The following is a 15249-nucleotide window of genomic DNA, read 5'->3' as shown; positions in this document are numbered from 1 at the left end:
TACAAATATAATAAATAAAAACGACAAACAAAAAAACCAATCTGGCTTTAATTGAAAATGTAATTATTTTAGATATTATTGACAGTACAATAATTAGTCAAATATTTTACTGAAAATGCCTGACATCACATCACATCACATCACATACCTGTGCAGTTAAAAGGAGATTTTATTTTATAAAAATACAAAATAATTACTAAATTGACATTATAAACTGCTTTAGTACCTGTTAGCACTACTAGCGCAATTAGCATAACTAACTGGACTGTGTGTGTTCTTACCAGATAATACAAATCCTTACATTAAATGTGAGCGTTTTCTGTCAAAACAAATTTGAAGCTGGAATGAAAGAAAAAATGTTCATCCTTGTTTTAACATAGCAGCCTATCAAAAACCCAATTACAACTCTAAACACGTCTTAAAGAACCTGATATTTAAAAGCAGACCACTTTAAGTCGTCTACCTTCAGTAAGAGCTTCCACACTGAAAAGTGTTGTCAGCATTTCCAGTTTGCGATCGGATCGCTTGAGTCAGGAGTGAATGCTCCACCTGTAACTAAAATGAACTCCACAGTTCTGCTGGAATGAAAAGGAGGGGCAGACATGTTGTGTGTCACCTTGGTAGCATTTATCCGTCCCGTGGTGTTGATCTGTTTGGGTGATGGAGACAGACAGACAGACAGGCGGCTCTGTGGGGCGCTAACATCTGATTACCTTACAGGAATCAATTCCACGGTTGCTATTAACAACTCGATCTATTCAAGCTTTAACTAACACGAAGCATTTTCCTGCTGCCGAGTGTGTGGATGGTCGGCTTTTTATAACCCACAAAGCTCATCTCTTCTAGAAATTGCACTCGTTTACCGTTTCTGGGGGTCTAACTTTGACTTGCTGATCTTGTCTCTAAAGCATCACGTCGCAGATAACAGCCTGATCATCTTAATATCCTAACACCTCCCTCATTCTAACTTGTCACACTGCTGTCTTTGTCCGACGTCTCTGTCCCCGTCCTTCCCCCCCCACCCCCTCCGCACCAGCGCTCGGAAGCGGCCGATCCCGTACTACCGGCCCAGTCCGTCGTCGTCGAGCTACGACAGCAGCCCGTCCCGGTCCAGCCGCAGCCGCAGCTACAGCAGTTACAGCAGCTACAGCCGCACCAGAAGCCAGAGCCACAGCCGGAGCCGCAGCCGCAACTGGAGCCGGAGTCGCAGCAAAAGCCGCAGCCGGAGCTGGAGCCGGAGCAGGAGCCGCTCCCGCAGCCACCACAGCTACTACAGCCGCAGCAGCTACGACAGCCCGGGCTTCTGAACCTCCGGCAGGCGGAGGGACGTGGCGCGTCTTCCCTCCAGAGTCCAAACTCCTCCATCAGGGACAACACCGTCTCCAGAACAGAGCCTGAACAAAGACACAATGTATTTTATTACGACACATTCGTTTGGATCGAACCGTCTCCGATCATGTATCACACAGACTAAACGATTTCCACACGTCAAAAGAAAAAAAACAAAATCATCGACTGACTGAGCCCAAGGAACAAATCGCACCGTCAGTTAGCACTTTCCGTCTCATCCTCCGCCACCAGAAGGGAGTTGGTAAACAAACACATGCTTCGTGAATATAGAGAAACATAAATGTATTCTAAAAAATAAAACAAACAGGAGCTAAATAGAAAACAAAGCCTACCAAAAGGAAACCTTCCAGATGTTTTTTTTCCCTGCCATCATGTGCTCATTCCTTCAAACCCGTTTTCTCATTGAATAGCAGAGATCAACAAAAGTTAGAACAAAGGAGAACTTGACAGATGAACGAGGGAACAAAAAAACAACAACTTTTTTTATGATTATAACTTTTATTGTATAGATATGCCTGTATAGATTTAAACTCTGGTAAGTTCTGGCTTTGTAAACTATGCACTGTATATTCCATTTAGCTTAAGCAGGTGTGTTTAGCATGTTACTGCGGTAAAAGATTCTCCTGGAAGAAGATTTACAAACTGAGAAGGGTGCCATTGAGTGTGTGAAGGGAGGCGTGTATTACGTACTTTTACTCTCCTCCCGCAACCATGTTCTTTCTACTAATCTGTATGTGTGTGTGGGGGTGTGTGTGTGTGCGTGTGTGTGTGGAAACCTCGTCTTCAAAGATCAGCGAGTACTCTGTAGCCTGAACTCAGGCCACTCTAAAGGAAAACTGCAAAATTATGTCCAGGCACACATATGTTTTCACCTCGAGTTTATCCTGTTTATATGTTTATTTATTGGATTATTTATTTATTTATTTATTTATTTGATGTTTAATTTATTCTACATTTTGTCGCTAATGCAGATGGATCATGCATTAGGATGTGATCAAACGAGATCGTTTTGGTTTACATACAAGTGGTTGACCAAAAAGTAATGAAGTAAAAAAAAAAAAAAAAAAAAAAAAAAAAGGGACGAGGGCTGACTTTGAAATGGGAGTGCAGACTTGATGCTTTGTGAATTATTCTACAACAAGCCTGTTTAGACTCCAGGACCGTCTTCTTTTTTTTTTTTTTTGCTTCAACTGAATGAGAGAAGCAGCTCGATCTTCCTGTTGGAGCATTTTGTTTTACAACATCTGTTTATCCCCAACAGAAAACTCCACGTCATATTTACACCGTACCGAAGGTCGGCTAGTTGCGTCCGTCAACTGAAGATGTACCATGACAAAAACGGCAACTGCAGCACCGTCTGTAGGACAGCGAGTAAACCGGTGATACAATCACTTAAGTCTTCCTTTCCATTCGCGGAGTCTTTTTCCACTCGTACTTACAACTCTCAGTGTAAGCAGACTTAACCCAACCGGTGTGTCAAGTATATCATTGTCCCTTTTGTTCAGATCATTCTTTGTATTGTATAAACTAAGCTCCATGGTAATAAACAAATGAGGAATTAATCAAACTCTTGCGTTATGCATTTTCTCTTTTGTTTTACACTTCTCAAGGCTTAATGTTATGCTGATTATCTCATGCTAGTTGGTGGTAGTGAGTGAATCTGCAGGTATTCAGTCTGAAGAGTGGTCCAACAAGGAAACGGTGGTGAAGGCCTGTGTGGTTCATCTACCGAAGCCCAAACTGCTAAAGAAAGTACTGATGATGAAAAGTGTGATTAGAAAAACACAAAATGAATTATTTATGACGTGATAAAAATGGGCTTCAAAATGTAATATCATTAAAACTGCATTATGTAAAAATCAATGCAAAATGCAATAAAATCCCTGAATGTATTTTGTAATGCTTTCTGGCGAATTACATTTCTCGTTGATTATTACATAATGTGTTTTTTAATTCTGTTTTATTACATTTTGAAACCCAATGTTGTGGGGAAAAAATGTTCAGGTTTACATTGGACACAAGATCAAAAACTCAAAACAGGTCAAATCAAAGGATCATAAAAGGCGAGGATCACATCGCCGACTCCATCGTCTCTCTGTCCGGCTTTTTAACCAAACAACCATAAAGATATTTAAAGGGAAGCAGCAAAAGCAAATGAGGAGGATTAGTAGATTTTACCAATAACTGATGGTTTCATCCAGGATGTGTTAGTGCAGAATATTGTCTCTTCTGCCTGGAAACTAAGCTGTTAGCATTTCATGAGACTGCAATACAGCAGCAGTCTTCAGTCAGAGGCCTCTTCAGTTCCACTAAAAGACTGACTGCTACTGGAGATCCTTCCCTCCCACAGTTCTGTGAAGCCTCAGTCCAGAGCAGGTCGACATTTTCTGCACTCTTATGCACTTGTTGAACGCTGCAATGAGGATCACTTACCAGGTTTATAGATTAAACTCTATATCTGAGTGTAATAATACACAGGACAAGCTCTTCAGTCAGTCACTAACCTACATTCAAGATAAAACTAACTTTTTCCAGATGTATCCTGAAATGGAGAGACAGATATGATGTGGGTCATTGTGGCTGTCGTCACTTCATATCCTGTACTAGTGTCATAAACCTTTACCAAACCCCCCTCTGGGTCATAGGTCACGATTTGAGAGAGGGCGGTTGGGGTGGGTCCACTTCTGTGTCATTCTTTGCAATTTTCAAATAATTCTGACTGGAAGAACTGGCTGACACACAGTGGGGAAACGTTTTTTTTTAGGTTTTACAGCATATATTTGTCAATTTTGTCAAACAAACATTACATTTTGTCATTGTTCCACTTACTTATCAAAGTTTGGCGTAAACATGTGGATTTTAAGCCTTGATTTCTGTTAGACAAAATAAAGTTCTTGTGTGAGATATTGCAACACATAAGCTGTCATCTACACCAACACTTGTTAGGTGAATTATTATGCACTTTGAGTTGGTTTACAACATAAACTTTGAATAAAGTACGTTGAGTCTGTAGAGCAATGCACTGGAAATGAATACGATGCATCCCTCTTTTTTTCTTTCCATTGATATTTTTTATATTTCTGCTTTAAAAAGGCTTCATTGCTGTTATTTATTTGCAGTTTATGCAGGTAAATTCTGTCCCTCAGTCAATAATGCAAACTTATCCAGTTCCTCCCAGAACAATCCCGCGTCCCTCCAGCTTTTTCTAGCTTCTTTCAGAAGAACAGAGAGGGGAGGGGTTTACCCACAGGATTTCCACAGAGGCCCCAGCAGCTGACGCTACGCACCGCCCTCCTGTTGGATTCTATTTACATGCTGCGTCTGCCACAAATAGAGGTTCCAGCACTTTCCAAGACATCTTGGGGGAGGTGTGCCGGTGGGACTCGAGTGGGTGGGATGTTTTGGAGTCTCGGAGCGTATAAAGGTGCTGTGCCGAGAGGCAGGGAGCATGTTTGGAGCTTTCCGTCTGCAGACACACCTCCTCTGACTGACCGCAGCCAGCATGGCCGAGAGACGCATTCCCTTCACCTTGCAACGCACCCCGAGCTGGGACCCGTTCCGGGACCAAACCAGCCGCATCTTCGACCAGGCGTTCGGCCTCCCGCCCGTCTTCGAGGACTTCTCTGTGTTCCCCACCACCCACTGGCCCGGGTACATGAGGCCTTCGCTCATGAGCCCGGACATCATGATGCCCCACGGCCCCATGATGTACCACCCGGGCCAAGTGATGGCCCACCAAGCCAGGGCCCTGTCCCGGCAGACGAGCAGTGGGATGTCTGAGATCAAGCAGACGCAGGACAACTGGAAGATCTCCCTGGACGTCCCCCATTTCTCACCCGAGGAGCTGGTGGTGAAGACCAAGGACGGCGTTTTGGAAATTTCTGGTGAGCACTTGTTCCTTCCTTCCTTCTTTTGAGCATGTTTGTTTTAAAAGTTTCCTTCACAGAGAAAAATGCGAGGAGTTGGAAAAGCAAGAATTACAAGAGGTTAAACTGCAGGAGGACAATACTTTCCTTTAAGACTTGGGATAAGATTCCAGTTGCAGGATAAGGAGAACTCAGGATGTTATCTCAGGACACCCCGCCCCAATGGAAGGGAGGGGCATTTTGGCCGATATCCTCCTAAATACATCACAACACACAGTTCAACTTGTGGGAGGAAACTTTTGCAACCACTAACAGATATGCAGAGTAAAATTGTAATATCTAACCAACCCTGTCATGATTTCACCTCAGCATATTGTCTCAAGATGTATTCTGTCCCTTCTCTCCCCCCGACATGAGGGACAGAAGCCCATAGATAGACAATATGCAGTTTGTGGGAGACAGTTAAGCAGGTCAGCTATGGAAAAAGCTATTTCCATTCCCCTTCCATCATCCCAAAACACTAAAGCAAACTGAGAGCTGATGTAAGATCCTGTAATAAGCTTGATCTCCGAAGCCTTGTACCCTCCGCCGCTGGTATGGCATTACCAAAAGGACCATCCTCATAGCAAAGCGACTTAGCTGTGAGTCACAGCGGCTATCTGCTACTTTAAAAGGACAGCTGGATCCCATCCCACTCTCTCACTGCCAGCCTCGCTGGTGTTAGACACTGGACCGGGTCAGGAAAACAGAGATAAACAAAGCATGTGATTCAATGCGAGGGGAATTTGGCACCTCATGTCTAAACGTTCACATCATCAGCTTAATTAGAATTGTTTTTCCACACACTAAACTATTATCTCCTCAGCTGGTGTAGGCCTGTTCACAACTAATGGCTGCTAAAGAAGCTGAGATGAAGCTGTGAGTTTATACCAAGCAGTTTGGTCCTGTTGAGAAGATATGAGTCTGTCTGAGGTCAGCAGCCTTTATCTGCTCCTCACAGTAAACAAACATGAAAGAGGGACAGCGTTTAAGCAACACAGACAGACATGCAATGCCAAAACCACTTTTTCTTCTTCTGATAGTAATAACAATAATGCAAAGGCCTTTATGAACAAGATGAGATGGATATTATTATTGAAAATAGTCATATCTAACATTCCTTAGAGTGCTAAGGACTAAACCAGTTAATCTCAGACCTTGTACTAATTTTGTAAATATATTTTTTGACAGAAATGAAATTAAGGCCAAAACATCATCTCATCCACTGGCAGTATAAGGTTACCCTAATGTTGCTTTAGTGTAATTCTGCATTTCATTTCCATGTTCCATATTCGACAAATAAAACAGGAAGTTCCTCCCAAGTTAATTTCCAAAAGAAAGTCAAAAGGTTTCTCACCTGGGCTGACCTGAAAAACCAATATGGCTGCCACGCATTTAAAAACATAGCAAAAGCTTCTGTAATAAGTCGCTTACTTTCTTTTGACGTTAACAAAATCTTTTCTACAGATTGCACTATGTGAGTTTCATAGCTTCAACACATCAAATTTTAAAAATCCACATTTACTAGCCTATTTTGCCAGTGATTAGCTTGGGCCTTGACACACTGTTCTGCACCGTCTGCTCCTGTTTTAGCAAAATATTCTCTACTGCAGTTTTTGAGGGGGTTTGTTTCTTAAATTACTTTTCTTGCCTTATAACAATTAATCAGTTTTGCATTCAAAAATTGTAAATGTTTGACAATACAATTTCTGAGTACCACTTAAGGTAACCCAAAGCCCAAAAGGGAGTCCTCGTGCCACAGTTTGAGAACCTTTCCAGACAAAGGTCCTTTTCAGTTCTGCTTAGAAACTATTCAGTTCCTGTAGCCTTACCATGTGGAGTAGATATTTTTGTGACACTTCAACACAAAGCAAATCAAAGTGTTAACCAAAATGTAATTGCAGTAGCTCACGTTTTTTTTTCTTCATTTTTATGATAGACCTTTAATTAAGATACCAAATCCTGCTTACAACAATTTGTTAGCATAGTGTGTAGACACTAAAACAAATAGCAAGTATAAATTCAACCTCCACTACCACCACCAAAAACCCCTCAAAGTGTAGTTTTTCTTCTTCTATTCCTCTTTTAGGTGCTAAAATGTCCACTAGTAACTTGTTTTTTTGAAGAGAATTTGCTAATGAATTATTGGTTTTCTATTAGCTTCCATTAGCTTCAGCCTGAATACTCCAGAAAATGCCGAGTACTCCAAAGGTTAAAGTTTAGGTACAGTCCCTGACATATTACTAAAGAGTTACATAGGCAAGAAAACATCTTTCTATCACCAAGTTTTACAGTTTGCAGCTGTAGAAGAACCAGGGCTGTCGCACTAATCTCAAAAATTCATGGTTTAAAAACAGGAGACACAGATTACGCCAATTTTCTTAATTATGTCTTCAACCCTCCTTGTGAAGACATGGTTTGTAGATTTCATTCCATACTAGGAAAACTATCTGAATAGCAAAATTAAACAGAATTTACCATTTGAATGTCATTAATTACATGGTGAAAATACACAATTAAGCTAACGAAATGCTAATTATGCTGTCGGTTTCACAGGCAAGCATGAAGAGCGGAAGGACGAACATGGTTTTGTGTCAAGAAGCTTTACCAGAAAATACACGTAAGTAACTTTTAACTATCAGTAATTAAGAACCGGGTAATTCAGCACTAACCGGTTTTGTTTCGAGGTTGGGTTTTTTTTTCTACTTTGTAATCTAAAATAATGACATAATTAAAATATAAAGCAACAAGCCGACAACCAAATCAAAGCTTATGTTTAAAAAAAAATTATAGTTTTAGTTAAAACATACCTCTGCTGCTGTAAAGTCTGTCTACTTTTAGATTTGTCCGAGTTTATAACTGATTTATTAGATTTCAGGCCCCCTGGCGGACAACACGTGCCTGTGCAAATCTATAGTTTATCAGAGCTCTGCTGCCACCTACAGGCTGTAACACAACACTGCTTTTAATATATTGCATAGTGAAGTGTTGACTGCTCTCGTTGTTCTTGTATCAAAGGTCTGCATTTCTTTTTAAATTATTTAAATAGGTACCGCGCAGAAGTATCTGTAGCCCTTTATTGGTGTCACATTTCATTTAAAGTTCACTGTACTGCAAAGTTAGTTTTCTGACAAAAATATTGGTTTGCAGGATTGGATAATATTGCATGTTGTTGACCTCTAAAAGTATTTAATAGCTCTGCATTTTATTTAGAGGTAACAGAATAAAGTGGGATGACACAAATCCCACATGATTTTTATCTGTAAAAAAAAATAATAATAATAATAAAATACCTTGAAGGTTGGGATGTAAGGGGGCAAAATGTGAAAAGATTCAGTACTTTTGAGACCCCAAAACTTGACTGTGTCCTTTTTGCTCCCCTCCAGTCTGCCCCCTACTGCCAACATCGAGAAGGTGACGTCCTCCCTGTCCCCTGAGGGCGTCCTGACTGTGGAGGCTCCGATCAACAAGCCGGCCCTGGAGTACTCCGAGACCACCATTCCTGTAAACGTGGAGAGCTCAGCAGCCGTGGCCAAGAAGTAGGAAGAAGAGCCGGCCTTGACCTCTCTCAATCATCATGCCAGTGACTCGGCGACACACACACACACACACTTTTCTATAAGAGTTTTGTCTACCGGTAATTGTAAAAATAAGTGGGGGGGATCTTACTGTTTCTTCCAAATTGGGTCTGTGGGTTGCCCCTGCTTTCCTCTCCCATCCGTCCACAGCATTGAGCCGAGCGCATTGTGTAAACACATCTGCACCACTGCCATGTTCCAGCTCGTTGTGCTGTGACCACACTCCTCCGAGGGACTCATCTCAGCTTGATCCCGTTCACAGATTATTTTAGCTTTTATTTGTTGCATCTTCAAATCCACTTTATAGCGTCCCTTGCCAATAACGTTGTGTCACTGGATTAGAAAGCAACCGATTTTTATCTGAAAATGTGTTTGTTTGTTTGTTTTTTAAGCCACTGAACCAGAAAATAAAGAAAGTTAAACATACAAGGTCTCTTTTGCATCAGCTGTCTCTGTCCTCACTGCGATGCTTAATCAGTCACACTGAGCTGTGTTTAATAATAACAGAAACATCAAGCCTCTCGATGTTGTAGTTTCCTCTCACTGAGTTATTCATGCAATGGTCAGCCATGCAAAAGAGAGCAATGAAACAAGCCAGGCCCTGTGAGTGACTCAGGCCTCGCAAGATGCATCCTGATGGTTGTTTTACAGACTTAATAACGGAGTGTCAGTGAGGCTGCTCCAGACCATCGCACATCGGTGAAGTATTCACAGGAAAGCTACTTATTCTGAAAGATTTAAGATTAGGGTCTTTTACTTAAACAAAACCTCCAGACAAGAAACAAAATCAATGGGAAAACAGTGTTTTCAGATATTTTGTGAATGCATGACAGATGTAAACACTAAAGCATAACAGTAGCATAAGAATAATGTCTTTGTGTATGTATACATATTCGTGTCATATATATGTCGTATTCAGAAAAGTATGCTGATGACTCTGCCATCATGGAGCGCATCAAAGACAACGAAGAAGAGTACAGGAGCCTGGCGAGGGACTTTGTTGTCTGGTGCCACTGAAACATCCTGCAGCTGAACACATCCAAGACAAAGGAACTGGTTATTGACTTCAGGAGGGTCAGAGGCAGTCCACGACCAGTTTTGATAGGAAAAGTGGAGGTCATGCAGACCTATAAATATCTTGCTCTGTGGCTGGACAACAAGCTGGACTGGACAAGCAACACCGAGCAGCTTTATAAGAGGGCCTGAACCAGTATGGACTTACCTGAGGAGGCTGAGATCCTTTAACATCTGTGGAAAGCTGTTGGGGTTGTTTTACCAGTCTGTTATACGCTGTGGAGTGTTGTGGTGGAAGCATCTCTTAAGTCAGACCTTTCCAGCCTGGAGAAACAAATCAGACGGGCTCGGCGGTCGGTACGAAGCCGAACTCTCTGGCAAGAGTGGCAGAGAAGAGAACGTTACAGAAACTGGAGACTAACTGGAAACTGGACAACATCAGCCACCCTCCGCACACTGTCAGTAGCAGTCAGGACAGCAGGTTCAGTGGGAGACTGCTTCCTCCAAAGTGCAGGACCAACAGACCGAGGAACTCCTTTGTCCCTTCTGCAACTAAACTCTTCAACTCCTCCCTGGAGGCTGGAAGGAGGGCTAACAGGAGTACGACAGAAACAGGGACTAAAGGATCAGGCTGTTATAATACAAAAAAAAAAACATTTAAGTATTTGATGCATTGGTGCTGTGTGGGAGACGGGAATTACAATTTCCCTGAGGGAAAATCCCAAAGGGATTAATAAAGTGTCTGTCTGTCTGTCTGTCTGTCTGTCTGTCTGTCTGTCTGTCTGTCTGTTGAGAGAGAGATACATAATCAATGGAGAATTGCTCTCTGCTTAATTGATTTTACCAACCATGGATGCAGCTGAGAGAAAGTTCGTGACAAATGCATATATGGTACAGCTGCATAAAATCTAACTTCCTCATTCCAGAGGAACTTCACTTTGGTTCAGGTTATCACTGTTCTGAGAAAAACGTAAAAAACTGACTCATGCACTGCACCACTCTGCTTTCTCGTGCCACCCAGGATGTGTAAAAAGCCTTAAATTAAATGTTTCTATTAATACAGAAGCGTAACCTCATTCTATTTCTATGAACAATCCGTCACTTTTAGCACATTTATTGAAAGAAAAACTACATTTTGTCTTTGTTTAACTTTTTTTGCAGTTCCAACAAAGTAAACGCAGTCAAAGTATTTTTGAATTTCCTTCTAGTTCTTCAAGATGATCAGAGAGCGACTCTAATGTCCCAGTTAGTAATTCATGACTGTTTCCCTGGTAGATGAATATGACATAAAGCAGAGTCTTGTTTGTTTTTTACTACAGGAAGATATTCTTGTTAACAAAGGATTTGCATTTATGGAAAAATAAAAATAAATAAATCTCCACAGCTCACTGCAGGCAAATAGCAACTTCTTAGGGACATGTCAAGCACTTGTGAAGGTGAAAAAATATTTTCGCGATACTCCTAATTGCATACAATCTTGGCTAAAGTCAGAACTGTGCAGGAACAAGTATATGTTGTTTTGATCTGCCATGTTAGATCCTAGTAAAATACACTTCAGTTTGTGGTTTCAGTGTAACAAATTGTGACAAAGTTCAAGAGGAGCAAAGAAGATACTAGCGATAGAATGGCAGGAATTGGTGGCATTATGTTTCCATCTATTTCCTCTAATTTATTGGCCTAATTTATATCCTGTTTAATCTTCACCAAACCAACAAGCAGAATCTGAGTGAAGTTCTGATCAACAACAGTGGGAACCTTTCAGTGCCCGTTTATGCTGAAGTATCTGATGGGTTCAGTTCTGCAGCAGTTCTTTAGAGAAAAATGCTTTGGCCTCATATACTGAGACAGAACCAGCTACCATAGATCTGTGTGTTGCAGTCAATCGCATGCGGGGCTGCATGAGTGGAGCCAGCTGTGCTGTGCGTCTCGCAGCGCTGAGTGAAATAAAACCTGCAGCCTGTGATGTCATCGCTAGATTGGTTGTTTCCACCACTTCTTGTTCTTCCTCCACGTCGACTTGCAGTTATTCGCTTTGCATGCCTGTTCGCTAATGCACTCACTAACTCCTGACTCCAAAGCTGGGGGGGGGTATCTATTTATAGAGCGCTCTGCTATGCACGAAGCTTGGTTACAAACAGTAGATCACAGGGAAAAAAAAGAAACGTTTTTTTTCTTTTGTTTTTTTCCCTCCATGCCTCTTGACCTGTAGTGAGCAACAGATCTGCTACGATTAGACCAACCCCAGCTGTTTTCACAACGTGTGACTGTAAATATCAACCTACCAGCGGAGAATTGTATTATTTATGATTTATGATTTATGCTGAGTTCATGAATACCAGACAGACTCTGGCTTACAACAAGGCACCCGACTCTAAAACCACTTTGCATGCCAACCTTTCCTCCTCTGTGAGTCACAACTCCCCCCCCCCTGCTTTTAATGCAGGCCTACATTATTCATGGCGCTCCCCATCCATCCAGAACCCATCCAGGCCGTAAACCGGGGGAATGCTCTATGTAAAAAAGCAGACCGATGATCCAAGGTTGCTAATTGGATTTGTCTCAGATCCCACCTTCCTGCACTCAGCCAAACCAGAAATGCTTTTTATAAAAATGTTATTCTGTAACAACAGAGAGCATAGTGTGCAAACAGCACAGACCTCCCTTCATATGTTTTGTCTCTTGTGTCACAGAAATGTCTGCGATCAATCTGTACATATCAGGCCATACTTCTCTTCGAAATTCATTTATTTCAGCCATTTTATGTAGAAAAGTCGATCAAAGGTAGCATTTAAGTATAATTTTAACCCAGGATTTGACTAGGCCATTTCAAAACCTTAATTGGGGCCTGCCCATAGCAATGCATAGGGAGAGCAGTGATTGCCACAAATATCGCCCTGTTGGTCTAAAAGTCTGTCATGATATAGATACACATGCCTGCTCCCGTAAAATGTTTTCAAAATTTTCCTAGGGTTTATGGTTTTTTGTCAGGGTCCTTGATACCGTCGCTGGGTGTCTCTCAAGTATAGAAACTCTGTCTCCAGCATACTGTCTGACAGAGAGAGCCAGCCCAGGTGCAGATAACTAATTACCATAGCAACCAACTGTGCAATGTATAGCTAGAACGCACTTTCTCTGTAAACTTTAAACATTTTCAACCCTAAAACATGACAGGCTGACTACCAGGCTTGGTAAGTTTCCCAGGGGGAATCTTGAATTTATAATGTTTCGGAATTGGGCCCTGCCATGGCAGTGCATAGGCAGGCACCTATTGTTCTACACCTCAAAGTAACTGCCTCTTCCTAGTACYGTTAATGCGGCTCGTACCGCTGCATGTCCCCTTCACAATATATACATCAAAATGTGTGGCTCGATCCCATGAGGGGAGCATTTTGAGTAACTGTGACGACATAGTTAACACAAAACGAGCCAAATTCAACTCAAAACAAAAGTCTGACACAAAACAGTGCCACTCAAAATAGACRTAGACTTTTGTCTGCCCCTCAGAGCTGCTCTTTAGAACTACAGACATGGTGGAACACTCCGTTACTAGACCTTTTCCTTTTGCGTTTTATTTACCATTGTCATAGCAACTGAACCATCGGGCCCTGGGAGGAAAAAGAGCGACGGYGGTTCTAGTTAGCTGAGGTATAAACCTACTGTGCAGGAGCTGAATTGCGATCTGTTTATATGTACAGATTGCTTAATACACCGTCAGTTATCAGCTTTGAAATAAAATGGTTCTGGAAGTTTTTGGAAAGTATTATTGATATGTTTAGATTGTTTTTTCTTTACATGAGTCGAATCTGTTTAGCTATATTGTGTCTTTCTGTGAAAATGTTGGTGTTCGGGGAAACCCCCCCTCCAAATATATTGCATATTTTTTATGCAGTAGCAGATGGGGGTTATTCTGAGACTTAAGTGTGTGACGAAGATACCTTTGTATTAAAGGATCTAAAACTGTTTATTACAGGAATAAGTATATTGTCTAGAATGACAAAGAAAATAAAGTGGACACAATGATTATTTTGAAGAAAGATCAGATATGGTGGTGTTAGGAAATCTTAAATATTTAAACCAGAACAGATTCCAACAGATTCCAGGAGGATTAGTGAAGCACAGATTTGTTTCTGCCTCATCACTCCTACCTGTTCTAGACTTTTTACAGGAAAATCAACATCTGTTACACTGACACCAGCCCTGATGTGTGTAACACATGCTACAATCTTTAATGTTTTCTGGAGATGTTGGCATCAGGGCTGCTGCTATAAACTCATTGGATCTCTGAATAGTGCTGTTTAGGTTATATCATCTACTGATGGAAAAAGCAACAAAAAACTATTATGCTATGTACTCAAGATGGAATATATGCACGTATATTCATGACATGCTTTGATTAAAGTAATTTATCCTCGGTGAAATTCCAGTACCGAAAAATTAACTTTATACCAGGTGAGTCTCTCACCTGAGAATGTGAACCTACTAGACTGATTCTGTGCCTTCAAATAATTTTAATGCTCCTGTAGAAGATTCATAACTTAAAAGTTACAGGAACCTACAAGTTAACTTATAAGGAACAGGTCTGAAAAAACAGTCTGTGTGCTACACTCAAGAGAGAGATTCCTTTGATGCATCAAAGAGTGATGTCATCACTGATGTCATTGTTACCATAGGAACCAGTGGCGCAACTACACATTATTCAGGTGGATGCGAAAACATAATCGGCGCGCCACCCCCCCTAGACGGGGTTTTGACGCCACTCTGGTGCTGCGCCCCTATGCGTTGCATGCGCTGCATACCCACTTTTTGCGCCACTGATGGGAACTAAACATTCTAACCAGACACGTTTTGAGCGTCAGGCAAGTCTGCTTTATATTCAAAGTCTATGTGAAGTATTGGATGCGCTGGACATGTCAAACGCTCCGAACGGTTCAAATGGCGCCGCGCTAGACGCTCGAAGAGCACCACAACGGCCCTCGACGCGCCTCCACATAGAGTTTGAATGTAAATCAGATGCGCCTGGCGGTCAAAATGTGTTTGGTGTGAACGCACCATTATATGTCCAGTGTCATATTAGGTCCACCATATTAGGACCAAAGTGTTGTCCTAATATGATGGATTCATTACTTTGGGTCAGGGGTAATGTTTAGAGGTAAGATGTGAATTAAGGTTTAGTTAATGTTAGRAATAGACTAGTATTGGTTTRGGTTAGGGAAAATGTCTGGGYTRGGCAAAATCGCAGCTACTAMAATGAAAGGAAATCAATGCAAAGTTCTAATTTGGGTCGAAATAGTTTTGACCAGCCTGTATAGAATTTTGTTTTCTAAATYATTCTATAAAYAATGATGATATAATGTTAGGTTGTTTTTCTGCCAATTGCATAGCTGCAGTACACTAGTAGTCTA

At 41.5% G+C, this 15249-nt stretch overlaps 2 protein-coding genes across 5 annotated transcripts in view; both read left to right on the top strand.

Annotated features, from left to right (window-relative positions):
* The window catches only part of srrm3 (serine/arginine repetitive matrix 3), an 83972-nt gene extending 81055 nt beyond the window's left edge, over nucleotides 1-2917 (top strand). For 2 of the 4 annotated variants that reach the window (XM_008428135.2, XM_008428133.2), the window contains exon 14: nucleotides 1037-2917. In XM_008428135.2, the coding sequence (XP_008426357.1) occupies nucleotides 1037-1307 (271 nt within the window). In that variant the 3' untranslated portion in view covers nucleotides 1308-2917. The remainder of the gene's footprint in view (nucleotides 1-1036) is intronic. The other 2 variants (XR_535402.2, XM_008428134.2) reach the window with 2 other exon arrangements.
* Nucleotides 2918-4676: 1759 nt separating this feature from the next.
* hspb1 (heat shock protein, alpha-crystallin-related, 1) lies at nucleotides 4677-9262 on the top strand. The gene is made up of 3 exons (XM_008428132.2): nucleotides 4677-5234; nucleotides 7812-7875; nucleotides 8642-9262. The coding sequence occupies exons 1-3, from the start codon at nucleotides 4853-4855 to the stop codon at nucleotides 8796-8798; spliced, it is 603 nt and encodes a 200-aa protein (XP_008426354.1). The 5' UTR covers nucleotides 4677-4852; the 3' UTR covers nucleotides 8799-9262.
* Nucleotides 9263-15249: the final 5987 nt, after the last annotated feature.

This window comes from Poecilia reticulata, linkage group LG14, assembly GCF_000633615.1.
Source record: "Poecilia reticulata strain Guanapo linkage group LG14, Guppy_female_1.0+MT, whole genome shotgun sequence".
NCBI classification, from domain to species: Eukaryota; Metazoa; Chordata; class Actinopteri; order Cyprinodontiformes; family Poeciliidae; genus Poecilia; species Poecilia reticulata.
Note: the sequence above shows the minus strand (reverse complement) of the source record. Positions and strands in the feature narration are given on the sequence as shown.

Coding starts and splice junctions, on each gene's coding strand:
- hspb1 (XM_008428132.2), top strand. CDS start 4,853: ATGGCCGAGAGACGCATTCCCTTCACCTTGCAACGCACCCCGAGCTGG. Junction 5,235..7,811: donor CGGCGTTTTGGAAATTTCTG/GTGAGCACTTGT, acceptor TCGGTTTCACAG/GCAAGCATGAAGAGCGGAAG. Junction 7,876..8,641: donor AGCTTTACCAGAAAATACAC/GTAAGTAACTTT, acceptor GCTCCCCTCCAG/TCTGCCCCCTACTGCCAACA.